This window comes from Eptatretus burgeri, chromosome 8 (genome assembly GCF_056783735.1).
Source record: "Eptatretus burgeri isolate ZD-2024b chromosome 8, Ebu_testis_v1, whole genome shotgun sequence".
NCBI lineage: Eukaryota > Metazoa > Chordata > Myxini > Myxiniformes > Myxinidae > Eptatretus > Eptatretus burgeri.
In genome coordinates, this window is record NC_140968.1 from 56,276,121 (window position 1) to 56,300,120 (window position 24,000).

Below are 24,000 nucleotides of genomic sequence, written 5' to 3' on the forward strand. Positions count from 1 at the left end.
CAGTTATGTCGATAAGTGTGTGTCCAGATAGATTTCCCCACCGATGTCTAACGGGCTTTATTTGTGAGCCGGGCTGTGCATATTTGAGGTAGTGTTATTCTTTCCCATCGTTATTTAAAACAACATCTCCTCACCACCTTAACCAACAACCGCCAACATCTCCTCATCACCTTCGCCACAACCGCCAACATCTCACCACCTTAACCAACAACCGCCAACATTTCCTCACCACCTTCACAACAAACGAACAACATCTCCTCACCACCTTAACCAACAACCGCCAACATCTCACCACCTTCACCACAACCACCAACATCTCCTCACCACCTTCGCCACAACCGCCATCTCCTCACCACCGTCGCCACAACCGCCAACACCACTCACCATCTTAACCAACAACCGCTAACATCTCCTCACCACCTTCGCCACAACGAATAACATCTCCTCACCTTCATCTCCACAAATTCCGCCATGTTTTCGCCAGCAACGTCATCCATAGACGAATGGCATCTCCGCCGACAGACGCGGGGACTCCCTCGTTGGGGCGAGGGCAGGTGATTTCTACCACGTCCGCTTTGTCCGCGTTTGACGGCAAGATCGGATCAGAATAACAAAAGGGGCAGAGCCAGCGGGGGGTGAAGGGTCAGAGGTGAAAGACCAAACACCGCCCCCCCCCAACCCAATAAAAGGCGGGGCTGAACCGCCGAGTTTCAGTTTATTCTGGGTTTGTGGTCCAGTCCAGGTTCGTGGTTGAGTTCGTTCGGAGTGGAGATTGGAGTGGAAGTCGTGGTTGAGGTTGGAGTGGAGCCTGGAGTCCAGCCAAGCCTTCAGTACCATGCAGAATTGTGGGTGGGTGGAGGCAGCCGGAGAGAAGTCGCCAGCCAGCGACATAACGGTCCGAACGACGCTGAGGAGTGAGCGGGCTCTTAAGAGAGCATCAACTCTAAAAGAGCTCGGCCCGTTCGCTCCTCTGAGGCGTCGTCGGCTAGGCCCGATCGACCAGGCCGTACAGCTAGGCCTAGACCAACCGAGCTGCCGCTATGCCAGCTGCCGTGTTGACGACGAGACATCGAGGGTTGCCCAGCGAGTCACCACGAGGGTGGCAGGTAACCTGCACAGCCTCGCGGAGATCCTTCGGTCTCCACAGCTCCATGGAACATTAAAGGCCTATGGGCCCTGTTCTCCCTGTTCATTTCTTTCTGGGTTTTTGCATGGAAGTCTGTGGCGCCTTGTCCTATAAGTAGAACTGTTAAGTGCCTGTACATTACGTAATAGATAGACAACGGCTGTTGGTCTTTTTCCTCGTGTCTTGTCCCTTACCCCCATTGCATCATTGACTGCATGCGTGTAAAACAAATGTCATTGTTTGAATATTCACCTGCTCGGTGCGTCCCTTCCTCCATTGAACTGCCATAATTGCGTTCGGAATAAATAGCTGGTTTTTAACACCGATAAGCTAATCGGGTCCAACGGGGCTTGGCGATAATAAACCGCTCGGCAATCGCAAACGGAGCGAGCTGCTTAAAGCGGCTCGTGTCCGTACGGGTCCCATTGAGGTGTAAATCCCCGGCATTTCTGTCTGCGCGAATAATTAGGTAAATCGACAATCGACATTTGATATATTGGGCATAGTGTGGAGTTATATTGCCTGCAATAGAGAAATAACAAATTAGTCAAAAAAACAGTGGTGGCCTTAGACGTTTGCACAGTACTGAAAGAATCAGATGAACCCAAGCTTACCTCTTCCAAAAGGCGAGTGACGGCATCGATATCACTGTACGTCTTTGTGATTTGCCCAACCCTCTCCGCACAAAGTACTGTGGGCAAAACAGTAGCATGTAAGCAATGGAACTGGAAAATAATTTTCAAACCAATGACCAATCTGAATATATTGTGGGCAGCTTCAAAATGTCCAAGTTTGATGTCTTCCTCTTTTGTATGCAGCACAAGGTTGCACGGTGGCATTATTGGCTGAGGACGTGGCTGTGCCACCGATTTAGTGCCCCTGTAGGTTATGGGCAGGAATTTGTAATTTGTTCAGGGTGCCGGCGATAGCTCACATACTCTTCGTGAAGGACACCATGGGATCTTTAACATCCACCAACTAATTCCGGCAGACGGGCTGCCAAATTTAACGTCCATCCGAGGGGTGGTACCACACATTGATGAATCACCTTGCCTGTGAAGCACCAGGACTAAATGGAAATAAAGACCCAACATTTTGGCACTTATCGAAAATATCGGGTCTACATCAGAAATCACAGCTATTCCTGGATGAAGGGAACTCAGTGGTCAAAACATTGGTTTAACAAATTCTCAAAGATGGACAACAAATGTTTAGCATAGAAGTGAAGTTAGCTGCAGAAACAGTTTCCATTGATGATTTTACTTTTTTTTTTCTCCATCCATCTGCTTCACAACAAGAAGTTTTTCAGCTAGAAATGAATTCTTCGAAATATTTAAGTATTTTAGCTCAAGATTATTTTTGTGTTCTGAGATATGTTTAACCCACACATGGAGCATAAATGTATTAACATGTATTTTTCTCAGTGGAATGCAGTGCTACTCTTTATCAACACAAAATATTCTGAATAAACAGGTTTGAATGACTGTTGGAGGCATAATGCACTAATAAAGCCATCCAAACAGATGTCATGTGCTCATTAGTGCATCAATTATTGTTGTACTCAACGCGTCCACACACCATTATTGTTTACAAATGTGCGCAGTGTATGTATGTATGTATGTATGTATGTATGTTTATACATATATATATTTATTGTGTGCTGTGAAGCGAGAGAAAATGTTTCCGCGTGCCTATATATATATATATATATATATATATATATATATATATATATATATATATATATATATATATATATATATATATATATATATATATATATATATATATATATATATATATATATATAAATGACCGTTTTTACAGCCATTTTTCCCTGCTGTGTAGGGGTTTGGCTTTTTGTGAGGCAATGTTTTATGGCCGGATGCCCTTCCTGACGCCAACCCTGGTCGCCTCTTACGACACACAGGGATATGGTACACCTATTCTAACCGGGGCATACACCGGGACCAGTATACTGGCACTCATTTCGCCGACCTCGGAAGGATGACAGGCTGAGTCAACCCCCTGGTGTTAATTCAGCAGCCAACGGGGCTTGAACTCAGGACACTGGGATCCCAAGCCGCCACCCTAACCACCAAGCCAACACCAGGCATATATATATATATATATATATATATATATATATATATATATATATATATATATATATATATATATATATATATATATATATATATATATATATATATATATATATATATATATATATATATATATATATACATATACATATACATATACATATACATATACATATACATATACATATATATATATATATATATATATATATATATATATATATATATGGTGAGTATACCGATTCTGGCTCACTTTTCCCCATGTCAGTGAATGGGGGATTTTCAGCGATTCATATTTTTTTCCCTAAAAAATAAACCCCCTTTTTAGCCCAAGGTGTATTTGTCTGTCTCCCCTTTTAACCTTGGGGCACTCTATTCAAATAACCAATGCAACAAGATAAAGATTTGTTCAAGTAGCAAAGTATTAATGTGATTTGTTAAAGGTGATTCTGAAGAAATATCTGAAACATGTAAGCCTCGGGACACTCTTTTTCAAATAACCAATGCATATTGTTTAGCTCACTCATTGAACCTATAAAGATTTGTTCATTCTCAATTTCCTTCAATAGTTTTTCTTTGCACAATAATCCCCATCTAAAATTTTGAAAAATAAAACATTTGAATCTTTATATTTTTCAAGATGTTCTTTTTGTGTCATTACGAAATGATAAACTTCTCTCATTGATCTCATCTGACCACCTCCTGAGCCTCAGATTATTTTTTGCATAAGCCACGCCCACTTTCATAAGCCCCGCCCACTTTTTGATAAGCCCCACCCACTTTTCCCAAACCCCACAAACTGTCTGCGAGATATTTTCATAAGCCACGCCCACTTTTCCTAAGCTCCGCCCACTTTTACTAAGCCCCGCCTGCTCTTACATCATTTCCAGTTCATCTCTGACTCAAAGAAATCACGAGGAAATTCTACAATGTTATGGTTTTGAAAATTTTCCGAACGAAGGCTTGCCTGGGCTTGCCCAGGGAATTTCCAAAGGAAACCACCCCCACCAGTCTTTCTCTATAAAAGGTTCAACCCAGACTCCATTTAAAAAAAAAATTGGACAATGGAGTGCTGTATTGTCCTTGAGTGGGATGAGCTTGCTTGCAGTTCGAATATTTGTATGGAACTAAACCTTCAAGTTGATGAACTGGATTCAAACCTCTTATCTGTTGAGGTAAGATTTTTATTTTCCCATTTCCAGTTCCTTTTAAGCATCGACTCATTTAATAATTAAATAACTTAATTAATACATGATTATTTTCTCTCACAGGAAATTGTATCTGAAATACAATATGAAAATACCGATTTTGCCACAACTTGGGGTGAAATTGTTGGCTTGGTTGAAGACCTTATGAGCGACCAAGACCCACAGAACGAGCTCGTCCTTGATGACCCAACCAAAGAGACCTTGGAGACCTTATGAGCAACCAAGAGCCACAGAACGAGCAATGCCTTGAGTGGGATGAGCTTGCTTGCAGATCGACTATTTGTATGGAACTAAACCTTCAAGTTGATGAACTGGATTCAAACCTCTTATCTGTTGAGGTAAGATTTTTATTTTCCTATTTTCAGTTCCTTTTAAGCATTGACTCATTTAATAATTAAATAACTTAATTTATACATTATTATTTTCTCTCACAGGAAATTGTATCTGAAATACAATATGAAAATACCGATTTTGTCACAACTTGGGGCAAAATTGTTGGCTTGGTTGAAGACCTTATGAGCGACCAAGACCCACAGAACGAGTTCGACCTTGATGGCCCAACCAAAGAGTTATACCTTGGAGACCAGCAACATCCTGAAAAAGAGTTTTACAGCAATAGTACTCATTGCGAGTTATCAAGACAATACCCACATAACGAGTTATACCTTGATGAGCCAGAATACAAGTTTTACCTTGGACACTCACAAATTTTGAAAAAAAAAGATCAGTAAATGAGTTCTGCCTTGATGGTTTAAATAACTTCCTTGGAGACTCAGGAAAAGGGTTCTGCCAAAATGGTTCTAAATATGGGGCCTACCTTGGAGACTCACAAATTTTGAAAAAATTAGTAAATGAGTTATCCTTGGTGGTTTTAAATATGAAACCTACCTCGGAGACCTCACAAATTTTGAAAAAAATCAGTAAATGAGTTCTGCCTTGATGGTTTAAATAACTACCTTGGAGACTCAGGAAAAGGGTTCTGCCAAGATGGTTCTAAATATGGGACCTACCTTGGAGACACAAATTTTGAAAAAAAAAATCAGGAAATGAGTTATCCCTTCGAGACTTTGCAAGTTGGTTTTATTTTGGACACTTGAAATGTCGGTTTTGGCTTGATAACTCACAATGCGATACATATCTTGGAAACTCAACAGGAATGTGGTTATACCTTGAAGACTTGGAAAGTTGGGTTTATTTTGGAGACTTGAAATGCTATCACTCTTTGGGATCTAAACCTATCGATGTAGTTCTTTGTCAGATGGTGCTTGATGGGAGCAAGATCAAGAAAGTTCTGGGACGAAGATGCAGGCTTACTCCCCCTTTCTACATCATCAAACCTGAAAGCTTTAAAAGACAGAATTGGAAGAAGAGAAAAAAAAAACATAAAAAATATATATTGTTAGTTCTGGGAAGAAAGTGCAGGCTTACTCCCCCTTTCTACGTCATAAAACTGAAAGCCTTAAAAGACAGAATGGGAAGAAGAGAAAAAAAACGTAAAAAATATATATATATAGGTGGAAATCTCATTTTGAAAAAGACATTGTGTTTGGCGAGGATTGAGTTGGGGTTGAAATTTTGAATGTGAGGGTTGGGGGACACACACACACACACACACACACACACACACACACACACACACACACACACACACACACACACACACACACACACACACACACACACACACACACACACACACACAACAAACAAAGTTAAGCCTTGACTATTCAGTTGAGGATTCTGTGTTTGGGGTTCACAGATCTAGGAACGTCCCCCTTGACACATTATATACTGTTATACACCTTGGACTTGGCCCTCGAGTGTCCACAACGGTGTATAGTAGGAGGGAGTGAAGCGCCAACCCGTTGCTCCCATTGCACACACATTATAAACTGTTATACACCTCGGACTTGGCCCTCGAGTGTCCACAACGGTGTATAGTAGGAGGGAGTGAAGCGCCAACGCATTGCTCCCATTGCACTCATTATATACTGTTATACACCTCAGACTTGACCCTGGAGTGTCCACAATGGTGTATAGTAGGAGGGAGTGAAGCGCCAACCCATTGCACCAATTGCACACACACACACGCACGCACGCGCACGCACACACACACGCACACACACGCACACACACACACATCAACAAACAAAGTTAAGCCTTGACTATTCAGTTGAGGATTCTGTGTTTGGGGTTCACAGATCTAAGAACGTCCCCCTTGACACATTATATACTGTTATACACCTCGGACTTGGCCCTCGAGTGTCCACAACGGTGTATAGTAGGAGGGAGTGAAGCGCCAACCCGTTGCTCCCATTGCACAAACATTATATACTGTTATACACCTCGGACTTGGCCCTCGAGTGTCCACAACGGTGTATAGTAGGAGGGAGTGAAGCGCCAACGCATTGCTCCCATTGCACACATTATATACTGTTATACACCTCGGACTTGGCCCTCGAGTGTCCACAACGGTGTATAGCAGGAGGGAGTGAAGCGCCAACCCATTGCACCAATTGCACACACACACACACACACACACACACACACACACACACACACACACACACATACACACACACACACACACACACACACACACACACACACACACACACACACACACACACACACACACACATACACACACACACACACACACACACACCAACAAACAAAGTTAAGCCTTGACTATTCAGTTGAGGATTCTGTGTTTGGGGTTCACAGATCTAGGAACGTCCCCCTTGACACATTATATACTGTTATACACCTTGGACTTGGCCCTCGAGTGTCCACAACGGTGTATAGTAGGAGGGAGTGAAGCGCCAACCCGTTGCCCCCATTGCACACACATTATAAACTGTTATACACCTCGGACTTGGCCCTCGAGTGTCCACAACGGTGTATAGTAGGAGGGAGTGAAGCGCCAACGCATTGCTCCCATTGCACTCATTATATACTATTATACACCTCGGACTTGACCCTGGAGTGTCCACAATGGTGTATAGTAGGAGGGAGTGAAGCGCCAACCCATTGCACCAATTGCACACACACACACGCACGCACGCGCACGCACACACACACGCACACACACGCACACACACACACACGCACACACACGCACACACACACACATCAACAAACAAAGTTAAGCCTTGACTATTCAGTTGAGGATTCTGTGTTTGGGGTTCACAGATCTAAGAACGTCCCCCTTGACACATTATATACTGTTATACACCTCGGACTTGGCCCTCGAGTGTCCACAACGGTGTATAGTAGGAGGGAGTGAAGCGCCAACCCGTTGCTCCCATTGCACAAACATTATATACTGTTATACACCTCGGACTTGGCCCTCGAGTGTCCACAACGGTGTATAGTAGGAGGGAGTGAAGCGCCAACGCATTGCTCCCATTGCACACATTATATACTGTTATACACCTCGGACTTGGCCCTCGAGTGTCCACAACGGTGTATAGCAGGAGGGAGTGAAGCGCCAACCCATTGCACCAATTGCACACACACACACACACACACACACACACACACACACACACACACACACACACACACACACACACACACACACACACACACACACACACACACACACACACACACACACACACACACACACACACACACACACACACACGCACACGCACACATCAACAAACAAAAGTTAAGCCTTGACTATTCAGTTGAGGATTCTGTGTTTGGGGTTCACAGATCTAAGCACGTCCCCCCTTGACACATTATATACTGTTATACACCTCGGACTTGGCCATCTAGTGTCCACAAAGGTGTATAGTAGGAGGGAGTGAAGGGACAACCCATTGCTTCCATGGGTATTATCTGCTTAATTTTTTTTGTCTTTCGTAATTCCTGTGAATAAAATGAACTTAAAATCTCTTCCCCTTCCAAATCATATATCTTATAAGTCCAAGGAACCGTATCTATTACATAAACAATTTTAAAAAGTTCATTCGTCCATCGTTTAATATAACCTTTTTCAAAATGAGATTTCCACCTATATATTCTTACGATATCACCAACATTGAACTTAGGTTTTCTGACATTAAGGCCAAAAAAAAAAAAGTTGCATTGGCGTAACGGGTCACTGAAAAATAGGGTAGGTCGGTCGGGATCTTTTTTTTTTATTTTTATTTTTTCCTAATAAATCCATCCCAAAATCTCCCCCGGCTTGAGTACCACCCTTTTTGTCAGCGGGTTCTGTCCGAAACACTTCCGGGTTTTTGCGATCGCGATCGCAATCAACAAGATACTTGAAAATGATAGCAAAACAACAAAAATAGCAATAAAATAGGGTTGGCAAAATTTTTCGATAGCAAAAAAAACAAAAAAAAAAAACGTAGGGTCGGCGGAATTTTTAGGGTCGGGCGGGTTACGCCAATGCAACATTTTTTTTTTTTTTGGCCTAATCTCCTTTTCATATTTTAATTTTGGAAATGTTTCTAATGGTTTCATATTTGTTGACGTGTGAATCGTGTCATTATACTTATCTACAATATCCTGAATAAAAGATGACCATTGTTGTGAACCGAGTTGTGTGAATTTTTTTTATCTCATCTCTCTTTTAAGGTACGGTTAAAACGTTCAACAACAACGGCCTTCCCTTCATTTGAGGTACTGTATAATGTAATACTGTTATTTTTTAGAAAATTCATAAATGTCTTGTTATAAAACTCTCCACCCTCATCAGTCCACAATTTTTTTAGGTTTTCTCTTACTTTTATTAAATATCTGTTGAAAGGCTAACATAAGAGTATTACCTGTTTTGTTTTTTAAAGGGACAACCCATGCGTATCAACTCCTCAAATCAATAACGGTTAAAGCATACTTGTACCCCTTATCATTATTGAGTTCAATCAAATCAGTGGACCAGATATAATCTACTTCCTTGGAATAAACCTTCCTTCTCTGAAACTTTGTGAATATTGGTTTATGTAATTCATCAGCTAATTGCTCTTCAATCTTAAGGACATCATTCGAGCCTATAAGTTTTTTTGAATTTCCAAGTCCAAGTTTCAATTTAGCACTGATCATCTTCTTCACGATGAACCAATCAACTTTTTCTCTCAAGGTTGGATTTTGTATCAGAGACAAATTATACAACATTTCTCTATCGGCTTCATGCTTTTCTTCCAATGTTGTGGTATTCCCATAATCAATATCGTGCCTCATGCACACTTCATCAACCCTATTGATGGGTTTGCTCCATGGTTTAGGATTGTCTGCCTCATCTAATCTTTTATCCAAGTTTTTGCCTGGACCACAGAAAGAATACCCTGGTAGATGTAATTCCCCCGGTATTCCAGTAGTTGTAAATTTACTTCCTGATAAAAACTTTTGTATATCTCCTCCGAGTTTGTGTTTGGAGGTAAATTGATTTTTTTTGAACCACACACCGAACATATACCTTTTTGTATAACCCTGTTATTTTTACACTCAAAATATGAGATATTTTTCGCATTAGTTTTCTTTTTACATTTGAGACAATAACTCATTTATTTATGAGAAAAATTCCGACAGAGTGCAAAAACCTTTTTAGTTTCCAACATGCACATTTGAATCATAATTTTTAAAACATAAAGAATCATTAGAAATGCCTTCACTCTCTCCTCCATTTATTTCAGAAAAAAAAAAACTTTAATTAACATCAATATCCTCTCCATGAAAACGATGTCAACGGTCTTTTCGAAAATACTGCTAATAGACTTGTCAATTCTTTGTTTTCCTCCTCGGTGGGTTGAGTTATTTTCTGTAATACCACCAATCTTTTTCTAATCTCACTGGTTTCCATATTTTCATATTTATTCATTCTCGCTCTTTCCTCCCTCTCCTCTCTTTACTCCTCTCTCCTCTCTCTCCTTCTCTCTCTCTTCTCTTTCTTCTCCCTTTCCTCTTTCTCTTTCTTCTCCCTCTCCTCCTTCTCTCTTCTCCTTCCTCATCCCTTACTATCCTTGAATCGTTTACACCCCATAGAATATCATACATATATTCATCAGGATTTCTTGTTATTCCTGTATCCAAAATAATTTTTTTTACAACAGGAAACCAATAAAATTTATCTTCAATTTCGAAAAGAGCCTTAAGTTTTCTTAGCTTTATAATTTTTTCATTATTTAACATTCTAATTAAATCTAAAGTTGTCAGTTTATCAACATCAGCATCATGCCAATCTTTTATTGAAAATACCTCATTCTTATGTTGTAAAACATATTTATTAAAATACCGAATACCCTTTTCTTGAAGGTATGTTTGGACACAGAAATGATAATTTTCTTGAAGCCTTCTTGCCGTCATTTATGTATTAGAAATATATGTTAGAATAATATTATGACACGAAACACCTCCCCATCTTCCCATAGTTAAATCATTTTGTATTTCTTTACTTATTATATATAATCATGTTTTTTCTGTTTTCATGATATAAACTCGGGCAAAACCACTATTATATTTACCCTTATTAAATTCTTTTATTTGTTGTTTACAAATCGTGGCTCCACAAAACTCATTCTCTTTTCCAAGTGGATAATATTCTTCCTTACGAGACTGATTTAATTGTTCCAGGTCTTCAAGGTCAATTTTAAATGACCAATTACACCCTAAATCATTCATATCATACCCCCATTGTTCCATTCTCATACAAACGATACGCCCTTCTTCATAAAAATTTATTTTAATTCGAACTGTGAATTCTGTATGACCTGGAGATAAAATCAACACTTCTGTATCTTTGGAATACACGGCCGTTTTATTCAAGGATATATGTTGTGATAAATCGCTTAATCTCACCAAGTCATTCGCGTCAGTCGGGCTTGGATAATTTTTTAATTTATAAGCATTTTTCATATTAATATTTTTGGTTATATTATATTTATGTCGTTCAGCCTGTGCCTTTGTGCAATAATTTGATAAATCAATATCCAGTTCTTGGGATGCACCAAAGATAGAACCATCTTTACCAACATGTCATTTATATGAGATTAAAAATAATGTCATTAAAATTTTTATTTTTGTTGAGTTGAAATAACACATACAGACATAATTGACCACAACACTTGGAATTTAATTCTTGGACTGGAAAGGTTTGATAAACACCATTCTGTAAAAATTTTATGACTTCAACAGGTGGTGGAAGACCGAAACTATCAAAATAATATTTATCTTGACTATTAAAAATACAAACCCAATGAGAACCGTTCCCATTATTATCTTCTAAGTTCATAATAATATTCTTTGTATGTTTAGGCACATTTGTTAATTCATCTCTCATACAAATAACCACATTATGAATTTTTAATCTCTTACAATATTTGACAAGTTGTAAATTTGATGTTGTATTCTTTCCAAATTCTTTAAACCACTCATCAATGCTCATTTATTTATTAGAAAGATATAATCCATTACCTCTTTTAGTTAATTTTACACCTGCTTGTGCAATGGAAGAAAGCATATCTCCAACTAACAATCTCGCTTTATCTGGCAGACCTTCAAGTTTTTCAGCAAAATCTACAATTACACCACTTCCACTAATTTGTTTCTCCAACTCTTATGTCTTTCCAATTCTTTTTGAACCCGGAGTTGAGCCTTGCTTTCGTTGGCAGTTTTCACCGCTGTTGAAATACCACCCGTCAATGCTCCAACCACACTTAAACCAGCAACTAAAGGAATTAGAAATGGGAGAAATCCTCCACTCGTTTCTCTTATTGAATATTTTTTCAAGAATGGTTTTGTAATTTTAATTTTAAGTGAGCCAATATCATTCAAGATTTTAACCTGTTCTCTTGTGAGCAAAACATCAATTCTTACTGCTCCTTTTCTCTGAATTGTATTAATGTTAATCGTACAAGGCTTTTGATTTTGAACACAAACTGATAGTTTATGAAGATTGATTTGATTAACATATACCCCAGTTGGTACTTTGCCACTCATTTATTTAACAAAAAAATTATGTGAGACTAATCATAACACCATTATCTGTATTAACCTGCAATTCTGTTTCTTCCAAAAGCAGACAATATGTATCAACTTCTTCACTCTCTCCTCTTTCAATGTATAGGGAAGTATCCACTCGATTAGACTTTATAGTTTCCTTTTGAGCACTCAGGTCAAACGCATAGATTGTATACAAACTTTTAAATGCTGTCATATCCAAAATAGGTTCTTTATTTCCATTACTTTCGCACACCTTTTGGTAAGACTTGTATGCTTCAGCAAAATCTATTTTTTCCCAATTAATTTCCAATCTTTCTCATGGGTAAAATGTTCCATCTAGAGAAACACGAAGTTGTTTCACCTTAGCATTATCACTCAATGCATTATTCTTATCAGTCGCAGTATCACCATCTGGCTTTTTATAAATGATCCACAGATATCGTGTCTTTCCTTCCAGAACACCCAAATTCCATGTGTAAGTGGTTTGGTTGAATGTAACGTGTTGACATCTTCGTTTGAGGTATGATACACCGAGTGGTTTATTTGAGTTAAGTCTTCTATTCAACATCTCTTCTGTTTTAAGATTAGGTGTATATTCATGAATATACCAACTCATTTCATCAATTACAAATTTATTCTGATGACCAAAAGCACTAGCAACACCAAAAAGTAATCTATTTTCATTATCATTCCTTTGTAGTTGAAATCTAATTTTAAGACCATACAGAACTTTATCATGATCACAAAATCCAAATATACCTTTCAGAGGAACTGCCACAGTAAAACTATTACCTGCTTTTGTATCATCATTATACATTCCTTTCCTTTGATTATATCCAGGGTCTGTGTTTGTTCCCGTTGACATATCAGGAATAAAACCTACGACAGCCCCCTTTCCCATTCCATCACCGAATGAATATGGTGTAAATTTCATCATTTCAGATACAGCAGAGACATAATCAACCGCTTCAACTTCTTGTGTTCCAATGTACAAACGAACACTATCAAACATTTTCCAGAAGAAATCATTTACGAGTGTAGCGTTTCTGTTATTCCCAGCCTTAGTGAATGTAAATTTACACAACAAGAAATTTTCGGATAGATTCAAATAGGTTTGTTGATTATATATTTCAAAACTTTTTGTACCATTTGCATTCCAGTCTGTTACAGTTATTGCATTTACCTTGAAGTAATCTTTTTTAGTGGAGTTTGAGATAATAATAGTATCATCCAAATCATAGATATAATACTATCAATTGCTTCCATACTTATATTTATTTCGGAAAAAAGATGTTCAAACTTTTGAAACCCTGATCCAAGTATTCGAATTATTTTCTGTCGTTCTTGGGGAGACAACTGAGTTTTGCCTTTCTTAATTTCTTTTATTGCTTGTTTCTTTTATTTTCTTTCTTAATTTCTTTGATCTGGTCGGTTTGGCAGTGATTGGGTTTGAGGTACCGGAGATCGACTAGTCTGGTCAGTTCGGTTTTGAGGTGCTGGGTACGAGCAGTGCTCGTCCAACAGTGGCAAACCTTTTTCCTTCCCGAAGCATATATCGAGCACCTTAACCTTCTCCTGGAGCGTCCCAGGACCTTCCTCTGGTGCTTCGGTTCCTTGCCAGAAGCATTCAAGGGTGCAAGGCGTTTGGGCGGCATCATAGGGCTTGGAGAAAAAAAACGTAGAAAATATTCGATGTTCACAAGCGAAACTTTGTCTCGTGCGTTGTGTGACTGGTCGAGCACCACGCGTTATAATTTATTGCTTAAATAATTTATCTTTTATATATTATTACCGCGATGTACCGGGGGAATCCGCAGAAAAAATTAGTTACGTTCCAAGGGAAAACCCGCGATGAACCGGGGGCGTGGTAGGTGAACGGCGATTAAGCGGGGGTTGACTGTACATTGTTCCTCGATCATAAACTGATGTTTGCGGATGGATAGACGGATGGAAGGACAGACAGAAGTGACCCAAATGCTTAACCTCGCTTTTCACATCGCATGTGTGGGGTAACAAACACGTGCATCCTAACTCAAAGGGCCAGAATGAATGGTCATACAATAACTTGGGAGTTCACTCCTCTTCTGTGAAAAAACTTTTTTTTTTTAAAAAAAGGTAAACTAGAACGAATACCTCCACCAGGCTGAACAGTTTACTTTTTGTATCCCACTGATAGGCCAGATTTTAACCAAAATCTAATCAGCTTGTTCTCGTCACTTATCCAACTAATCCACCACATTTTGCCTGAATCCGTACACGTTTCACGAGATTGTGCTCTGTATCGATTTTGGCCCCATCTCTCAATGGTGAAGAATCACGAAAAAATTCTCATATCCGGATATGGATCTTCCCCCAAATCGAATCAATTCATCGTTGTCACCCTTGTCACACACCCAACCTGTCGACCAAGTTGTGAGCAAACACATGCACTCCAGCCCAAAGGCTGAAGCACATCGTCAATTGAATGCACATACGTTCTAACCCAAAGGGCCAGAATGAATTGTCATGGAATAACTGTGGTTCACTCATCAGACAGAGTGGATTCCCCTCAAGAGATGACCTTGTAGTACATCCCATAAGGGTGTATATACAAGGACCACCTCTTAACTGCAATGGTGTCCATGAAGCCCTGTGCTGCACCAGCTCTTGCTGCAAGGGTCCTGATCAACAGGAGTGCCTGCCACACAGCAACCCTGTTTAGGTATCTGATATACAGTTAACAAGATCTCTAAATTGCAACTGGTGAAAACAAAAATCAATAACAATTAAATACGCATTCATTTTCGACTCAGTAGTTGCTCAGTCTGTGATTTTACATTTGACAAACTGTGACTTGCATATTCCTGGCGTGTGTGCGTGTGTGGTGTTAGGGGTGTAGTGCAGCCGGGCAACACTGGAGCAGCACTCAGGCACCTCAATACATCCAATGTGGAGCTTACGAAGCTCCGCAACAGTTTATATTAAAAAAAAAAAACATCCACATTCACGATCGGTTGAGTTATTGTGCTTTGTGTGCTTTCATCAATTTCATGGCCAAATATTTGAGGTCAAAGCTTGTCCCGAAGCTTGGATATGTCAACACATTGGGCACTTTGTCTCGGGAGCAGTATTACAACAATAAAGGTTTATAGGCAACACAGATCTGTATGAATTGCCAGATACAGCAAGGTCCAGAAGTGAGACAAACTTTCAAACATTTTATATTCAGATTTAGTGAATTATCTTATGTTTACAAAAAGGTTTTACACCCTGGAAGACATGAAGACAAGGAAAACTTTGGATGCTTCCAACCAGTTGAAGTCTGGGTGGATCAATGATGTGGCTATTCTTGCAAATAATCTGAATGGCTATCACACTATTGTGGAGCAAGAGTAGGCCGATAATACATCAACAACTAGAAGGGCACTCGGTAGAGCGTATACCTCCACCACACAATGCCTGATCCACGAGAACATATCGGGCCCAATAAATTTTTGAAATATCATGCTGCATATCATGTTTGGCTCTCAATCGTGAAAATCACTTTAAAATTAAATAATTCCCGTATCGGGATCTGGATCCGGATCTTCACCAAAATGGAATCAATTCTTCCTTGTCACACACCCAACATGTCCACCATGTTTCGTATGAATCCGTCTACAACTTTTCGAGATATCGTGCTAGATATCGTTTTTGACCCAATCTCTCAATGGTGAAGAATTACTTTAAAAAATTCTAGTAGCCGAATCCAGATCCAGATCCAGATCTTCAGCAAAATCTAATCCTTTCTTCCTGGTCACATACCCAACCTGCCCTCCAAATTTTATCCGAATCCATCCACCACTTTTTGAGATATCCTGCACACAAACAGACAAAGAAATAGACAGATGGGGAGAAAACATAACCTCCTTCCACCTTCAGTGGCGGAGATAACAGGGACACATGTTAGCAGAGCAGACAAGCATGACGTTATACATGTTAACATCGTGGTCACTTGCTCTGCAATCTCCTTCAATACTCTGGGATGTTTATCAGGCCCCAAAGCTTTATCTTCTTTCGTCAACTCCACGAAAGACACCAGCCAATGTGAAAACAACAAAATAACTAATAACAGCAAACAGGATGTCCAGTTTAACTAACGTCCATCAGAGGGACGGCAAGCACATTGATGAATGGCCCTGCCTGTGAAACACTGGGATGATGGTTCATAGGTGCGTTGGGATTCAAACCCAGGCTAGATAGGTTAGAGGTGAGTGTGTGTACCCCTCGGCCATCCTGCCAGCTCTTACCACATGGTACTAAATAAAACAAAATAAAAAAAACTATATTTCAACACATAGGTGGTTCTCTGTTCTTGTGGATGGAAGCTTGGCTGCTGGGTCGCTATCACTTCTTGGAAGCACAGTTGGGCCGCTGATGCTGTGCCCCTCTACCAGTACACTGATACTCATTTCACTGACCTCAGAAGGATGACAGGCTGAGTCAACCCCACCTGGTGTTAATTCAGCAGCCAACGGGGCTTGAACTCAGGACCCTAGGATAGTAAGCCAGCCACCCTAATCACTAAGCCACCACCAGGCTATACATAGTTGGTGTAAGAGTGGAGACTTCCTGATCAGACATTTAAAAAAAAAAATGGAATTCTGAATTGTGAGATCAAGTGGGTATGAGTGTTTTTTTTAATCATGGTAAAAAGTGTTTTTCATTTATCACTCATTTTGGGAAATCAAATGGTGAGCGTAATATTAAAACTTGATGCGACGGTAGATCTGGTGATGACGTCACGGCCGACATTTTTTGCAGAGCTCCGGTACCTCCAAATTTGGCAATACTGTTACGGATTTGGAAGCCGTCTGCACACAGAGAGTCAGCAGTCCCCGTAGTTGTTATTTCTGTAAGTATGTGTTTCTAGTTAGAATCCATCCCCTAGTCTAATGAGAATTAAATGTTCGTGCACTGCAGAGTTATTTTGATAGGATTTTTACATTACTCACAACTACAGCTACTACTACTACTACATCCACTACAACAACGCCACCTTCCCCCACTCGACCAGTCGCCATAACGCTCGTGGCATTCTTCGCGCGCTCGCCAGCAAGCGCGCGCGTGGGCGGAGCCTAACATAGGCTTGGCGTCCCTCAAAGCCAATCGGCAAGGAGCGGGCGTCTCACCCGCCCCGTTTCCGACTCAGCACCAGAACTATTAGGCATGTGGCCAGAGCTGAGGATGTGGGCGGAGCCTCCGTCGCTTCGGCTCGAAGCTCCAACCAATGAGCAGAGGACGAGCACTACACGCGTGCCCCCAGCCAATCGGGAGGCCACCACGAGTCGCGTGAGAACGACTAGTCCAATCGGGAGGCGAGTGGCGAGAAGAAGAAGCCCCTCCCGCCAGAAGAGAGCGTGGTTGACGGGACGGCGCGGTGTCAGGAGCGTCTGGTCTGCTGGAGCGCGGAACGCATCTCTCGACGCTGAGCGCGGAACACATCTCGCTGGTGCTGGGCTGGTCGCATCTCGACACCGGTCTGGTTTGCTCGTCTCGGCCAAACCGCACGAGGCGGGAAGGTCCATTTTTCTTTCTGGGTATCTGTGTGCGTGTGTGTGTGTGTGTGTCCATGGGGCCCTGTCTTTAAGTCGAAACTGGTTAAGTGCTTTTGCTTGTACATTGCATTTCTTATAATCAGATAACTCTGCTCCTTGCGTGCTCCCCCCTGCTCCCCCCCATTATAAATAAATCCCCTGTTAAATGTTTCAGCTCGTTTTTGTGTTTCGTAGGAAACACAAAATGTATCGTAGGAGGGAGTGAAGCGCCAACCCGTTGCTCCCATTGCACACACATTATATACCGTTATACACCTCGGACTTGGCCCTCGAGTGTCCACAACGGTTTTAAAGTAGGAGGGATTGAAGCGCCAACCCATTGCTCCCATTGCACACATTATATACTGTTATACACCTCGGACTTGGCCCTGGAGTTTCTACAATGGTGTATAGTAGGAGGGAGTGAAGCGCCAACCCATTGCACCAATTACACACACACACACGCATGAGCACGCACACGCACACATCAACAAACAAAAGTTAAGCCTTCACTATTCAGTTGAGGATTCTGTGTTTGGGGTTCACAGATCTAAGCACGTCCCCCCTTGACACATTATATACTGTTATACACCTTGGACTTGGCCCTCTAGTGTCCACAAAGGTGTATAGTAGGAGGGAGTGAAGGGACAACCCATTGCTCCCATGGGTATTATCTGCTTAGTTTTGTCTTTCGTAATTCCTGTGAATAAAATGAACCTAAAATCTCTTCCCCTTCCAAATCATATATCTTATAAGTCCAAGGAACCGTACCTATTACATAAACAATTTAAAAAAGTTTGTTCGTCCATCGTTTAATATAACCTTTTTCAAAATGAGATTTCCCCCTATATATTCTTACGATATCACCAACATTGAACTTAGGCTTTCTGACATTAATCTCCTTTTCATATTTTAATTTTGGAAATGTTTCTGATGGTTTCATATTTGTTGACGTGTGAATCATGTCATTATACTTATCCACAATATCCTGAATAAAAGATGACCATTGTTGTGAACCGAGTTGTGTGAATTTTTTTTTATCTCATCTCTCTTTTAAGGTACGATTAAAACGTTCAACAACAACGGCCTTCCCTTCATTTGAGGTACTGTATAATGTAATACTGTTATTTTTTAGAAAACTCATAAATGTCTTGTTATAAAACTCTCCACCCTCATCAGTCCACAATTTTTTTAGGTTTTCTCTTACTTTTATTAAATATCTGTTGAAAGGCTAACATAAGAGTATTACCTGTTTTGTTTTTTAAAGGGACAACCCATGCGTATCAACTCCTCAAATCAATAACGGTTAAAGCATACTTATACCCCTTATCATTATTGAGTTCAATCAAATCAGCGGACCAGATATAATCTACTTCCTTGGAATAAACCTTCCTTCTCTGAAACTTTGTGAATATTGGTTTATGTAATTCATCAGCAAATTGCTCTTCAATCTTAATGACATCATTCGAGCCTATAAGTTTTTTGAATTTCCAAGTCCAAGTTTCAATTTAGCACTGATCATCTTCTTCACGATGAACCTATCAACTTTTTCTCTCAAGGTTGGATTTTGTATCAGAGACAAATTATACAACATTTCTCTATCGGCTTCATGCTTTTCTTCCAACGTTGTGGTATTCCCATAATCAATATCGTGCCTCATGCACACTTCATCAACCCTATTGATGGGTTTGCTCCATGGTTTAGGATTGTCTGCCTCATCTAATCTTTTATCCAAGTTTGTGCCTGGACCACAGAAAGAATACCCTGGTAGATGTAATTCCCCCGGTATTCCAGTAGTTGTAAATTTACTTCCTGTAAATTTACTTTTGTATATCTCCTCCGAGTTTGTGTTTGGAGGTAAATTGATGTTTTTTGAACCACACACCGAACATATACCTTTTTGTATAACTCTGTTATTTTTACACTTAAAATATGAGATATTTTTCGTATTAGTTTTCTTTTTACATTTGAGACAATAACTCATTTATTTGTGAGAAAAATTCCTGCAGAGTGCAAAAACCTTTTTAGTTTCCAACATGCACATTTGAATCATAATTTTTAAAACATAAAGAATCATTAGAAATGCCTTCACTCTCTCCTCCATTTATTTAAGAAAAAATAAAAAACTTTAATTAACATCAATAGCCTCTCCATGAAAAGGATGTCAACGGTCTTTTCGAAAATACTGCTAATAGACTTTGCAATTCTTTGTTTTCCTCCTCGGTGGGTTGAGTTATTTTCTGTAATACCACCAATCTTTTTCTAATCTCACTGATTTCCATATTTTCATATTTATTCATTCTCGCTCTTTCCTCCCTCTCCTCTCTTTTCTCCTTCTTTCTCTTCTCTCTCTCCTTCTCTGTCTTCTCTTTCTTCTCCCTTTCCTCTTTCTTCTCCCTCTCCTCCTTCTCTCTCTTCTCCTTTTGCTCCTCTTCAACTCCCTCATCCCTTACTATCCTTGAATCACTTACACCCCATAGAATATCATACATATATTCATCAGGATTTCTTGTTATTCCTGAATCCAAAATAATTTTTTTTTTACAACAGGAAACCAATAAAATTTCTCTTGAATTTCGAAAAGAGCATCAAGTTTTCTTAACTTTATATTTTTTTCATTATTTAACATTCCAATTAAATCTGAAGTTGTCGGTTTATCAACATCAGCATCATGCCAATCTTTTATTGAAAATACCTCATTCTTATGTTGTAGAACATATTTATTAAAATACTGAATACCCTTTTCTTGAAGGTATGCTTGGACACAGAAATTATAATTTTCTTGAAGCCTTCTTGCCATCATTTATGTATTAGAAATATATGTTAGAATAATATTATGACATGAAACACCTCCCCATCTTCCCATAGTTAAATCATTTTGTATTTCTTTACTTATTATATATAATCCTGTTTTTTCTGTTTTCATGATATAAACTCGGGCAAAACCACTATTATATTTACCCTTATTAAATTCTTTTATTTGTTGTTTACAAATTGTGGCTCCACAAAACTCATTCTCTCTACCAAGTGGATAATATTCTTCCTTACGAGAGACACACACACACACACACACACACACACACACACGAAGACACACACACACACATACATAGATACACACACACACACACACACACACGCACACAAAGACACACACACACACACACACACACAGATACACGCACATACACACACAGACAGATACACATACACAGACACACACACACAGACACAGAGACACACACAGACACAGACACACACCGTATCTGCAGCACTGGTGAAAGAAAAATAAGAAAACAAAACTTGATCCAAATGAGAAAGGCACCTTCCTGCAGATCCTCATCTTGTACGCTGCTCACTTCGTTGTTATCTGTGTTCAAGTCACTCTCCTCACCACAAGAGACGATGACAGAAACATCGGCCTCACCATTGCAGCAAGTCACATTTACACGACTTGGAGTTGTAGCATCCGATATATCCAGAGCGAAATTCTCATTTATCTCAAGGTCATAATCCTCCATTGTCCAGTAGTCATTGTTGTGACGTTCACTTGGTCAGGAAAAGGAAGGTGAAATCGAGTTCTGAAGCGAATGTGTTTCAAATAGCTAAGCAAAGCCACTCACAGAATGGATGTGTCTTCTGGTAAAGTCTCACTTCGACATCCAACTTTCCATGTGACAGCACGATGACATTGAGGGTTGTCGATAAACATGTTAAACACAAAAGCTGTTCTGGTCTAACGAATCACACCAACGCAGTACGGAGACCAAAGAGCAGAGTGAGTTTCAGTCCTCGTTATAAAACATGTCTCACGGCAAATATGTGATATCTTAAAATAGTATTCGCTTCCACGTAAAACCACTCCATTTCCACATAAAACCACCACACTGCAGTGAACAGGTAGTTTTTAAATCCAGTTCCACCGGTACTCTCAAGCCGCATGATTTATACATATGGGGCTGCCGGCAAGGACAAGCCAAGCCACGCCAATTATCCTTGGAGTAAACCATTGAAAAGGGGTGCTCTCGATTTGAAGGCAAATGTAGAAATCAAATATGTGTGGCGAATATTCCATTCATTTCCTTCATCATTATCATCCCCCCCCCAAAAAAACTGCTGCCGAGTGCTTTCATGAAAAGTGATGTGAAATCGGCAGTTTTAGGCAGACAATGTTGCGGACATTTATTAGTCAGACAACCATCACAAACTAAGTGTGATGAATTCCCTCCTTTTCAGAGTAGGCCAATTATGCATAAGAGGGATACTAGACTTTGTCAAGGCTATTGCCGGCCTACGGATCGGCAGAAAAGTTCTAGAGTTCACAAAGGGATGCTAACCCACCGAAACTTGCTTCCTGCGACCGTGACCATTCCTTCGTCAACTTTCAGCCAATTACGAGTAACCCACGACGTATAATATGCGGAGAGACTCTGAATGGCTTGAGTGTTCAAAAGAGATATTGAGTGAGAAAAGGGTGGCCCAGTTTTACATTCATGACTTCCACCTATTCACCAACAACTTCATTAGAACAAGTTCAGTATTCTCTGCCAGGCTCATACTTGACAAATTTCCGTTGCCACGTGTATATCTGCATCGATTCTTGAAAAGTCATTCTTTGTCATTTCAGCCTCCCTCTGCCGTGCAATTACGACCCAGGAAAGAAACCCGATGGAATACAAAAATAGTGTGACATCCCGAGTCAGTAATACTCCAAAACGAGCGTACAAAGACTTTCAAAACATGGAACCGGTAAATAAAACGATGTTGTGACTGGAGGGGGGGGGGGAACTGGCTTATGAAGCACAAGAAACAATGGGCTGTTAAAATGTAAACTGGAATTTTGGTTTTAATTACAAATAATAATTTGTCATGAATGGTGAGACTCAACACAACCCACGGAATGTATGATTCACTTCTGCACTGCCGTGACGAAGATAAACTCTTCGGTCAATCTAAAATGGGATCCTCATCTCGCTTGATGTTTGCATTGTTGATCTGGATTCCAGATGGGCCGTCGTGTGTGTGTGTGTGTGTGTGTGTGTGTGTGTGTGTGTGTGTGTGTGTGTGTGTGTGTGTGTGTGTGTGTGTGTGTGTGTGTGTGTGTGTGTGTGTGTGTGTGTGTGTGTGTGTGTGTGTGTGTGTGTGTGTGTGTGTGTGTGTTTCATTTTCCAAACTTTGACTTCCGTCTTCAAATAACTCGAACCAGTCAAATAAAGAAAGTCCTCTTTGAAGCTTCCGGTTGTCAAACTTGTCTTGCTCTCATAGTTGTCTTGAATACCGATGTCCTCCGCAAGCAATCATCGCCGTATTGCGCAGCCAATCAAAAAATATAACGAGAAATTGCATTATCATCCACTGTTCCATCCTCTTTCTTATCCCATTTGCCACCAACTTGATTTTCAACACTTTCATTTGAGCCTCCAACTCCATAATGACAAAATCTCTCAACTACACATTATTGTGCCTATTTCTATAAGCAAAGGCCTCCAACTACTACTTTCTTCAATAGATCCAATCATTCCCACCTTCTTGTGGGTTTTGCCAGGGAATGTATTTCGCCAAAGTCTTACACGAACTGGCTGAAAAAGACCCGACGTTCGACTGGAGCAAAATTGGGCAGAAATTTGGTAATTTGTTTAGGTTGCCAGGGATAATGCACCCACTCTTCGCGAAAGACACCGACTATATGTGAGCATATAGGACGCCCAGCTGAAAGTCCATCTGAGGGACAGTCCACTTTGTGATGCAACATCCTGCCTGCAAAGCACCAATCTGACAGTTTATCGTATGTTCAGGTATCGAACACACACCAGGCTGCTTAAAACAATGGATGGAAAAAACAGAATGTTGACTAAGGTATGCTAAACCACCATGAGAAGCTAGGAGAAGCGGAATTTTCAGGTGTTAGCCCTTCGTCAGAACAAAAGAGTGACAAAGGCTAAATGTCTGAAACGTCAGCTTGCAATTGTTCCACCGGTAAAAGTACAAAGTGCGCAAGTTGCGTGCACCAGTCAATGGTTGATTATTCATCTACAAGGCAATGAGTG

General features: G+C 40.2%; 1 protein-coding gene across 1 annotated transcript in view; it reads right to left on the bottom strand.

The window, feature by feature from the left end:
* Nucleotides 1–24,000, bottom strand: part of LOC147021793 (trafficking kinesin-binding protein 1-like) — a 178,422-nt gene that overhangs the window by 63,872 nt on the left and 90,550 nt on the right. Inside the window, 1 exon segment of the mRNA XM_085892158.1 lies at nt 1,741–1,817. Coding sequence (XP_085748284.1) covers nt 1,741–1,817 — 77 coding nt within the window.